The sequence below is a fragment of the Rhinolophus sinicus genome, linkage group LG05, assembly GCF_036562045.2.
Source record: "Rhinolophus sinicus isolate RSC01 linkage group LG05, ASM3656204v1, whole genome shotgun sequence".
Classification (NCBI taxonomy): Eukaryota; Metazoa; Chordata; class Mammalia; order Chiroptera; family Rhinolophidae; genus Rhinolophus; species Rhinolophus sinicus.
Window position 1 is genome coordinate 171,639,170 of NC_133755.1, and position 12,000 is coordinate 171,651,169.

General features: G+C 36.7%; 1 protein-coding gene across 1 annotated transcript in view; it reads right to left on the reverse strand.

Annotated features, from left to right (window-relative positions):
* The window catches only part of SYNE1 (spectrin repeat containing nuclear envelope protein 1), a 390,131-nt gene that overhangs the window by 178,206 nt on the left and 199,925 nt on the right, over positions 1–12,000 (reverse strand). Inside the window, exons 55-59 of the mRNA XM_074333963.1 lie at positions 11,833–11,997; positions 7,602–7,958; positions 3,484–3,620; positions 3,082–3,259; positions 2,440–2,622 (exon numbers count right to left, since the gene is read on the reverse strand). Of these exons, the coding sequence (XP_074190064.1) occupies positions 2,440–2,622; positions 3,082–3,259; positions 3,484–3,620; positions 7,602–7,958; positions 11,833–11,997 (1,020 nt within the window). The remainder of the gene's footprint in view (positions 1–2,439; positions 2,623–3,081; positions 3,260–3,483; positions 3,621–7,601; positions 7,959–11,832; positions 11,998–12,000) is intronic.

Sequence of the window (12,000 nt, forward strand, 5' to 3'; positions counted from 1 at the left end):
ATTCTGCAGGATTCCCAGCTACTCCTCCCATGACCTCAGTGACCACCAACAAACGCCTACACTTACAGAATGTATTTATACAACAGTTGAAGTCAGAGTGTCTGGCTTTGAACCTCATCTCCATCACTTACTAGCTGTAAGAACGTGACAGACTATTTAACCACCTTTGCCTTAATGTCCTCATCCACAAAATAGAAATAAGAGAATGCCTACCTCAGAGACTGGTGAGGAGGATTAAATGCATTAATATGTGTTAAGTGCCTACAACAGAGCCCGCCTCTGGTAAATGTTCACCCCGACTGTCATTATAGCTCTACCATCTTTCTTGAGCTTTGCACTCATTTTAACCGCTACTTTCCAGGCCATTACCCACTGAATGTCTTGCAGACACATCAAATTTAACACAGATTAAACTGAATTAATTTTTGCAATCCCCTCCAAAACCACCCACTATATTCATGCCTCAGTTAATGGCATCACCGTCATGCCATCTTTCAAACTAGAAACTAAGGATTCAAACCTAACTTCTCCTTCTTCCTCGTGCTCTTCATCAAATTATTTACCAAAATCTGTTATGTTTTACCTTAGCACTACATTCTCTATTATCATTTGCTTGATTCAGGCCCTCACTTCTCTTATCTGGGACTTTCGTGAAAGTTTTCTCTGGTCTTACAGCTACTTACTATTCGCCATGGTAATCTATGCTGTGGTTAGACAGTTGACATGTTTATCTCCAGCTTAAAGACTTGTAGGTTCCTCACTCAGCCTTTCTCAATCAGGATTTTGAGAGAGAATGAAGCCCTGGTCTCCTAAAGCATCCATTGTATGAATTAACCTCTCCCCTATGCATCTAGAATGGTGTGGGTTATGCTCTATCCTTGGGAAAATTGATAAAACAAACACTGTTCTGGGGGTTCAGATAAGGAACCCTGGTCTAGAGTCCAGGTCAATTTGCTTAACACATGAAACACTTCACTATCTGGCCCTAATCTTCACCCCCAGTCTTATTTTTGTTGCTCTTCCCCCCAAACTCCCTGTGGATGTTAAACTTCTCAAAGCCTCCACCCACTGACTGTTGGCATTCAGTACACCCAGGACCAGCACATTCAATTCCTTCTACCTGAACGCACATCAGCCTTTGCAAATAGAAAGAATGATTAGCTTCCGAGCTTCAGTTAAAATGTTAGTTCTCTGGAAAACTTTGACTTCTCCAAATAGAGTTAGTTGTGTTCTTTGAGTGACCACCGTACCTTGATCACACCTGCATGATATTGCAATAATTTCTTTATATAGTTTCCCTCTCTAGAAAGTGAGTTCCCTGAGGAAAGGGAAAAAACTAACTCGTTTGTATTCCTAACGTCATTCCTGGCACACAAAAGGCATTATTATATGTGTTTTACTAATAGGAAGGAAAGAAGGAAGGAAGGAAGGAAGGAAGGAAGGAAGGAAGGAAGGAAGGAAGGAAGGAAGGAAAGAAAGGCAGGCATCCTGACCTATCCATCTACTCCTGGACATCTCTTGAACTTGATAATCTTGCTGTCAATGCTAGATGCACTATATTTAATAGCAGATGCTTCAGACCTCAGATCACGTTGCACTCATGATCCCTCCAGGGTTAAGAGTAAATTTCTAGCCACTGCACAATGGTTATCACTCTATTAAACGGAGCATGCCTGCCATGGAAGAACAGCTACCATCACAAAGGAGAAATACAATGGTCTCGGGTTAGAAAAGAATTGAGGAAACACACATTTTTGCTTTCTATTATTAATTCTCTATTATTTTTTCCATCCTGCATTAATTATGGTCATAATGAAATTATCTATTTTGCCAGGAAGGGTTGTTTTAAAAGGAAAAAAAAATTCTCCATACATCTAAATTTTACTCCAAGAGAAGAGTTGATACACAAATAGATGATTTCACAAAGAAAAAAAACACTTGGGTGTGGCAGTAATTACATTATGATTACAATAAATTCAACTCAAGTTGAAATGAATAAATAAAAAGAAATTATAAAGCCTTTGTCTCTTTGCATACTTAACTCATATAAACTGAGGATTTGATATCGGCATTAGTTATAATATTCCTTCTCACCCATAGCATTTTGCAGCCTCACATGGATATTTCGGTTCATTCTCCTAGAACAACTTCCAAAATTAAGGGAATTCAAATGAAAGATTAAGTGATATATGCTTAAAAGTAAAACCAGTGGTTCCTAATGGTCCATGATAATAGCCCCTACTATGCAAGAAGCTACTTAATTCCTCAGTGAGGCTCACATATCTAGCATTGAGCTGTTTTCTTAATCAAGTTATCCATTTATATGCAGAGTGGGATGGCCAGCATCATCGACGAGGGGTCCTGGATATACTGAAAATGTGGTTTAACTAACAACAGCAAACAACACAGAATGTGTCCACGTAGCTGGCTAAATCATACCTCCAGGGTAGATTCCTTCTGGTGGAGATTTGAATGAAAATTTTTCCAGTCTTCTTTTGCAGTTGCAATTTTGGCCTGGATACCATTCGCTTTCTCTTCGGTCAACAGAGTACTCAGAAGTTCTCCTTTAGATAGCATCATGTTTAGCTTGTGCTGTCCGTTTTCACTTTCTGATGAAAATTCCTAAAAAGAAAAAATGTAAGATTAGGCATAATAAAATGCTCTGTGCTTTAAAATACACTGATTTTTCTACTTATTTCTCAAAATCACAGAGAAACAATTAACAATTTTTATTTTATATATTAAGTGACTAAGATTCTTTTATCCTATCTGCACACTGGGAATAAGGATCCTATGCACATGATATGGTTCCTGTGAAAATTAAATGACAAACTCTGCTTACAGTGCTCAGGCAAAATACTTGTCAGGACTTTTATTATTTCCTAACGCCATATTAATATGTAAAAATAGCATGCATTTATATGAATGGACTAGTTTGTCTTCATATACAATAGTTGTCCCAAATAGGGATCTATCTGAAATTTGAGTTCTTTAGCTAAACTTTAATATGCTCATAAAACGATTTACAGGAACCTTTTTAATCCACTTAAGTTCCATTACTAGAATTAATAACGCTCTCACCTGTATTTTCTGAAGACTTGTTGAAACTTCACTAATATTTTGAGGTATATCAAAACATTTGGCGGTAGTGATTTTTGCATTAACCAACCACTGCTGGAAATCCTTGAAGGCTCTTCGAAATCTTTGCTGTAAAATCTGTTCTTTATTCTGACAGCTTTTGGATGCTTGCAAACACAGACTAAAACCATGATTTGAAACATTGAATGGAAGGGAGAAAAAAAGACAAAGGAGATTAAAATAATGTTTGATAGAATCAACAATTCTTAGAGTAGGCACTTGTCACTTAGTAATGTATTTAATGATTAATTTAGATTAATATTGAAATCACATCTTCAAATAAACAAACCTCTAGCTTTTTATTTGTATGAAAATAGTTTGAGTACCAATAAGGTCCATGCTTACCAATTATATTCTTTAATCAAGCCAGTAACTTTCCCACTGTATGTACTCAGATCTCGGGAAAATCGACACAGTTCATTCAGCTGGCACTTGAGATCCTCTGTTTTAGGCTCTGCTTTTTGTAGAGCTTCCAGTATTTCCTATTAGGAAATAACAAGACAGAGGAGAAAGCATTTAAATTGGGAAATTTCCACATCTTTATACTATACATGCATAAATCATATTATAACTTATTAGTGAGGGAAGAGCCAACACAGGGGGTCAGTAAACAAATGAGGCCTGTTTTCAGGACACCCCATGCCAAGTATGAGCATTTGACTAATTTATATCCTTTTCTAGACTTGGATAGGCACTCCTGCTGGAAACGTTGCCAAGTAGTGGAATGATCAAGTGGTCAAATAACTTAAAGAAGAATTAGAAAACAACAACAACAAAAAATAGTCTAAATTCTTTAAAAATAGTCTGACTAGGCCACCAGAAGATATGTATGTTATTTAAAGATAATGAGAAATCATTTCAAAGTAAAACAATGCTTATTTTGGTTGAGAGAGAGTGAGAGAGAGACTGATTTTATGTGGTATATACAATTAACTTTCACATTAGAAATTCTTATAATCCACAAGTCTGATTTAAGTAGTAATTCATTCCCGTCATAGTTTCATTCATACAGTCATCAAATACTTGCTAAACGTCTGCCATGTGTCCCTCATTTTGCTGGATTTAGGGACTACCAAAATGATTAAAAGTATGATTCTTGTATTTGAAAACCTCATAATAAAATGGGTAAGAGCGACATGTGAAAAATTAAAATTCTGTGAATATTTAATCCAAAATAAAGCCTTGAGCCTTGGCAAGTACACTTCTGAAATCAAGGCTATGGTCCACTGAATTACACAAGGATGGTCATAAGAAGCAAATGAGAGCATTGATGTCAAATACTTGCACAATTCTTTGCACACTAAGCGCCTAATAAGTGAAATCAGCAGGTAGGTAAACGACTCCCAAATATTTCAATGGGACTGTGTAGATAATGGTATCACCAAGGTGAAAAATAATAATAATTATAAATAATTAAAGAGGAGGGACAAGAAGGTGAATAACTACTCAGAGAGCTGTTGCTGTTACTATTTTTATTCCCAGAGATATTTATCAAGACATGGCCTAGATTTGTAGGAAAACCACACCTCTCAACAAACCCGGTCTGTGTTGCATTCCTCATGCTAGTAAATGGCACCACTGTTCCCCCACTGTTCTGAATCAGAAAACTGAGCATCCCTGGGCCTCACCCATTTCCCGTCTCACTTTAGCAAGAGATACAGAGGTGTGCTCTATTCTTGTCTTAGATAGCTCTTTTAAGCAGTTACCTCTGCACCTTGACTCTTACAGCCCCCATCATCTTTGTCATTTCTTTGTAGAACAGCACCATATCCTCTCAATTTGAATCCTGTTTCTCTAGTTTTCTCTTCTGTGTGTTCTCATTCCTCAGTAATTTTGTATCTTGGGGCTGTTCCCCCACCTCACAGATCCGGTCAATTTGTAACCATACCTCTAGACGCAGCTCAGATGATGACTTCCCTAAGGATTTTCTGCCCTCTTTCCCCGCTCCCAGTGACTTTACACTTCAGGACACACAGCACCTAGTTGGTACTCATTGCAGTCTAGTGTTCCCACTGTTTTTGAACTTGTTGGTCTTTCCACCTAGACTGTGACTGAGAAGAAGGATGGTGTTCTCTTGGCTTTAAAGTTCTTAATTTAGCTTAGTGTTAGGGGGTAGGGGTATCTAAAATATTTTTTATTTACAAAATTCATAAATAATACTTAGAAAGTTTCTCTCTGAAACGCCAAATGTTAAACTAATAACTACTGTTTTACATCATACTGAATCTTTTATTTAAGGTAGAACATTTTAAGAACCAAAGAAACTTATCATGTACTAAAGAAGTAAATTTAAAAAAAACCCCAGAGATTTATATATTTATAAATTAGGTGCTATCAAAAATGAAAAGCTTTGACCAAAATTTTACACTAAAAAAAAAAAAAAAATTCTATAACTTTATCGTAAATCAAAGCATATTATTAGAATCTTTCATCATATAAATATCAGGTTATATACTTTTGTTTCAGTTAAGTCCTAGAACACATTTTTTTTTTCTTTAGAGGTTATGCAGGTTAAGAAAATTGCTAAATTTTCCACACTAATAGCCCATATTCGGAGACAGGAGCTTTGTAAACACAGTGAACAAAATTTTTTGCAACATGATTTCACATAATTTATAGATACTGAATTATAGGTTTTTAAAAATTCTTTATAGATTTTTAAAAATTTTTCTTGAGTATCGGTATTTAATTGCAGAAGAGAAAGTAAACACTTGTGAAGGCTGATGATTATAATGATTATCAATGACAAGCCTCTCCTAACAGTGAAACAAGCCACAAGAACCCTGGCAAATCCATTATTCTGTAAAACTTTTCCTATGCATTCATTGTAATTGAAGAATTATCTCCATTTAAAAAAAAAATTAAATTTCCCAGCTTTATTGAGATAGAATTGACACATTGTTGTGAGTTTCAAGTATATGATATGTCGTGTTGATTTGGTGCATTTCTATATTGCAAAATGATTATCATGACCAAAGCATTAACTAACACCTTTATCCTGTCAAATAATTACCATTTCTTTTTTTTTCATGATCGCCACTTTTAGGTAAAATAACATTATTCGGAATAAGAGAAAATCTAAGTGTTTGGAGGTTATGTAGTATATTGCCATCAAAAGAATTAGCACTGGAGCCAAATCTGGAAATAGATCTAAGCCAGGGGGTCATCTTTGAATTGTCAGTACAGTTAAACACTTCAATTTACTTTTGCACTATCATGTGCCTTTTTGTAGGCCTCTCCTATTATTTTCACTAATAGTATCAATATAAAAAATGATGATAGCTCAGAATAGTAATATAATTTAAATAGCACCACATCTTTCTTTTGAAACAATTCACTCATATTTATGGAAGGGAAAGGAAGGGAAACAAAAAAAGGACTAAAACGTTCTAACTGATTTTTTTTTGACATCCGAGTGAATAATATTGACCACATGAAACAATTACCATCTTCCTTGTCCTAGATTTACAGAACCGCTTTCTACACTTTATTCTAGTGCTTAAGCCTAAAGGACAGGCTGGGCATCAGAAAAAAAAACAAAAAAAAACCTAGAAACATTATAAATAAAGTAGCATAAATAGATGATTATAAAACGTTCTTTTGTGGTGTGCTATATTTGTTTCAAATACGTGATTTAAAACAAGACAATGTTGGAAATACTACAAGATTTTCCTACTGGCTGGAGCTATTTTGAAATGTTTCTAACATAAATAGAAACAGAGAAGTTTACTAAAACTTCCTTTTAAGGATATCCACGACTCAGAGCATTATTAAACTGCAAATACCGAGTCTTTCCAAGATACCATTTAACAGTAAAGAAAGAAAGATAATTTTAAGCTGCTGCCTGTTCTTCACTACCCCTTTTATGCTTTCTTTTCCTTTCATTCTGAAAGAGCTGCCATTAGTTAAAAAAAAAAAAAAAAAATGTCCGAAGGCAACGCATGAGCATGACATTGGAGTTCTGTGAACGGGTTAATTCAAGCACAGCTGTCAAAACTACACATAGGCGAATTAACCCTGGTGAAAACTATTAATTGTGATTACCAAATGTTTCTTTCAAAGCTATAAATTCAATCACTGAATTGTTGGAAATAATTCACTGGCAGGAAAACAGCTACGACTCTGGTCTATTTATGCCTGCCTCTACCCACAGGCCATTTTGCTCAGACTGAATGGCTGAATACAATATTACAAACTCTTACACCGTTAAGAATGAAAGTCGAATGCTTCCACTAACAATAACTGTTTTTTTTGTGGTAAACAATAACTTCTTCTCTCCTCTGTCTTTCTTTTGATAACTTGATTTATGAGACAAGGAAACAGATCAGATTAATTAGAAATACTTATTTCTTCTGAGAAGAAATGTGGTTTTTTTTTAGTTAGCAAGGATTCTTTTTAGCACCAAGGAGAACCAAACACAAATTTCAGCATAACCACCAATAGAAAACAGGAAGCCAACTTACTCGTCCCTTCTGCCAGCATTCCACTATCTCCTTATCTGTGTTCTTGCCTTCCAGGAGACTTAACTGCTGAGCCCACGTTGTCAGAAGGGTACTGAACTGTTCCAGGGCCTGCTCGAGTTGGGCCACTTGGCCTGAGAACTCCTGCTCCGACAGGGCCATTTGGCTAACCAGGGCCTGCAAACTGGTCTGCGTTTGGAATACGCTGTCTTCCCACTGCTTCCAGTCCGCACGCAGGGCCTGCATCTCCGTATCCATGAGCTCACTCCCACTGGCAGTTGTGTTCTGTTTCACTGCAGGGGCCAGCGACTCCACTCTGCTTAGGCGGCTTGCTCCAATCTCTCTGGAATCCATCAGCTCCTGTAATGGAATATCACCATGGTAACCGAGGAGGCGGTGAGTCACAGCAAGTTTCCAAATGTGTACAGAGGGGGACCCTGTCCTGCTATGAAGTTTTAGCAAGCGTGCCCCAGGGAACCAGAATCAATGCGCCCGCCCACCCCTAAGTTATAATGACAGAGAATTGCCATCCCGAGAGCCCAGGCTTGTGGCAAAAGAAGCTGAGGAATCCGCAGCATCCTGAAAAAGACAAAACAGGTTTCCTGAAATCAGGCATTGTTTGAATATGTGAAACTGTTTTGATAGTGCCAGTGGTGTATTCCTCCTAGAAATATGCAAATCCATAGTTCTCCCTAAATTTATGGGCAAATGGGCAAGGATTGCGGCAGGGCTGTGCTCTCCTCTTGGTCTCCACCCCCTTTTCACCATCTTCCACAAGATGGTAGTTTTCAATCACACCTCCATTCTACTGGGAATCATGCCAAATTGCCACAACGAAAGCATAAGCCCCGCTCAATTTCAAATATTTCACTTCCTTAAGTAGACATCTTTACAGTAACTAAAATGAATAATTCACAGACATGCTTAATCAAAAGTTCAAAGTCATTACTAACCTTTAGACCGGGTTCATTTATTTCTATTACTTTTACTTTTTTAAAAGCTCACTAGAAATTTAACAATTTAGCTATAACGTTTTTGGCTTAACACACACAAATACTCTAAAGGACAAGATACAATTACAAAGTGTTGCTAATTAGGTAAAATAGGAGCATTTCTTTGACATTAGATTTCTTTACTGAAATTTCTCTCACTGAGTTTATCATCTGGTATTTATATATTTATATAATCTATTGCTCCAGACAGGATTTTATTAATAATACAAAATTATGACTTCACTCCTGGATTAAATACTAGGGAAAGATGATTATTAGGAAAAAACTTCAAAAAATAAATCAATTACAAATTAATAGGTATAGAAAAAATCGGGGTATGAAGCATGCTTACTAAATTATGTTAAACATAAATTATCTTGACTATTCTATATAATATAGTTCACATTTTATTAGATTAGCTTGAAACAAATATATCTTATACCATTACATACAAGAGAGTCACATTTTAGTACAGATCATTTAGAAGTATTTAGTTAAATAATAGTCCAAATAGTTAGCATTTTATATACATATTCACACTTTCCTCAGCAGCAGGATTCTAAAAACCTTCCTGATTTATCAGTGCCTAGCGTAAGCAGTGACTTGATGAAGAAAAATCAAAACTTTTAAAGAAGAGCTATGTCTATTAGATTTAAATGCTTATAATTTGCTTTTATGGGTGATTTCCAATTTGGAGTTCAGAGAATATTAACTGTCAAAACTCCGTTTTCCAATATACTCTCTAATGCACGATCCTAGTTTTCTTTGGCATGAAAATGGGGCATTTCATTATTTGTGATCACTGACTACACTCATCCCGATTTTAAATAAGGACAACATCATTGTAAAGTGCTTTGAAATACCTTTGACATGTTTTTTCCTTGTCTTGTATGTAAATTCTTTAACATACGATATGCACATTCCACATATGTACACACATACCCATACATATTTGGCTTTGAAGTTGACTATTCTCGGTGGTCACCCCGGGGGATCCTCGGCAGGGATGACACTGAAGGGTAGAGGAGGTGCTTATTTATTTCCTCCATGGCTGCTCTTCACCCACACACAACCTCCAGTCAGGCCTGCCCTGGACTTCTGAGAGGCTTCTCTTTTTCCTTCTCAAATTCCAATTTCTTTCTGCCAGCAACTTCTACATGTCCTACATATTTTTAAAGTATTTTATAAATGTATTTCAAAAAAAAGAGCATTTGGCAACCCAGGCAGCAACCTTGAAAAGGAATGATCTTATCTCCTAACATCGTGATTTTAAACCATTAGTCCCTCCTTGCTGTCTCCTGTCCCACCCTACTCCAAATCCCTGTGATCCGGTCTCTCACCTCTCCTGGCTGTGGAAATGGCAATCTGTGGTTGCCAAACAGCCTAACCGCCAAGTTCAGTGGTCATTCTTTGATTCCTCTTAATGACTGCCCCTTGCTGCTTCTCTGATGGTGACCCCTCCTCCGCCAGGGGCTTTGGTAGAACCCCACCTTCCTGGTCCTCCTCTTGTTACTATTTCTCCTCTCTTTTTTCCCTCTCCCTTTCAAATCCTCTTTTATGGCCCCTTAAATATGGATAGTTTTGGTCCTGTACCCATTGTTCTGTCTGCTTTACAGATAGGTCTTGCTGTCATTCGCTCTGGTGGCTTCAACTACAAATGATTCAAAAACTGATCAGTCCACCTCTGTGTCTTCAATCCAGCTTCCTAACCTGAAATTCAGACTTGAACATTCAATAGCTTCCTAGATACCACTACCTGGCCAGTTCAAACTCCACAGTTCACAACTGAATTCCTCATCTTTCGTCCTCTGTAATCCAGCTCCTCTGCCTGTACTTGTTTTACGCAGATGGACAAAGGCTTATTGACTCTAGGTAACATCTTAACCATCACCCTTGACTTTTCGCACATTGTTGCTCCATAGCCAATTAAATCACTCATTTACCAAATCCATTGAATTTTCTCATTGAATGTGTTCTATGTGTCAAGCATGATAATAAATGTTTGATGTGTGTGATCTAATGTAGTCCTCAAAACTACTTTATGAGGCAGGTACTATGGTTATTATTATTTTGACAATTAAGAAGTTGAAGCTTGAGGACATCAAGTGAGTTGCCCAAAGACACAGCTAAAGAATCAGTAGAGGCAGGATGCAGGGCTGCGTTTTTTATTCAAATGCCTGAACTCTAAAAGTCTAGTGAGCTGTCATGACACTTAGTATATTATTTTATAAACATCGTTTTGTGCACCATCGTTCCCTAATACATGGTGAGTTCCCTGACAGATGCACAGCACTGGCAAAAGGAATGAATGGATGGATGAATAAATTAAAATATTACTGAGAAATGTGTCAAAGAAGTATCTTGAAGTGGCACACAGATAATAAAAACTTTAAAAAGTGCCTTTATGTGATGATCTCATGACCTCGTGGTCATGGTAAGATTTAAATATGATAAGCACTTAGAAGTAAATATTCAAAAATGTAGTTATTACAGTTAACATCAACTATCGTTTTTATGATTTTTACGTTCTGATCTCTGGGGATCAGAACACAATTTCAGTCTCAAATTCTTGACCTCAGTTACACTCTTGACACCCAACATTTCCTCATCTAAAACAACCACTGAGGATTTCATCATTAATTTTTAGATAAAAATCTATTATTTCCCATGGTGGGTGGATTATTGCAATGTACTATTCAAGCAATTCGAAATAACTAGAAGACACTAAGATCTCCAACTTTCTCAGTGGTGTGAACGTCTATGCTTTAAGTTGCCCTTATAGGCGATAATTTTAATTTCCTTTAAAGTATTGTGTTCCATTATGCTGTTATACTATTGGCTAGGAAAGCAGAATAAAACATCTGGCAGTATGTTTCTAAGTTATCTTTCAAAAATGTTTAACTAAGTTACTATATAGACTTATTTTTCACTGTGCTGGAAAACAGTATTGGTTTTGTCAGCCCATCAAGATGGTATATATTTTGTAGTCACGCGACAGCAATAAGCACATTGGCATGCAGAAGCACACGTGGACAGCGTTCCAATAAAATGTTTTCAATTCCTATTTTTCCTCTTGCTTATGTTTAGAAATCATGAGGTGCAAGGTAATAAACACCAGCAAATAGAAAACAGGTCAGAAACATTTTCAGTAACAGAATCTTATCCATAGAATCTTTATCACAGGTATGTCAGACTCAAGAACCAATGAAATACTGAGCTTATAATAGCTGTTCTTTCCTGACCTTAATTTTAGTCAGTTTTTTCTGGGCGGCTGATGAATCTCCAGACATGTCTGACCACCGGTGAAGTTCTTCCTTTGCTGAATGGAGCCAATCTGTGAATTCTTGGACTGCATCTAAATACATTAGATGGTCCTTCACAATCTCTTCCACTTTCCTCATTTTCTCCTA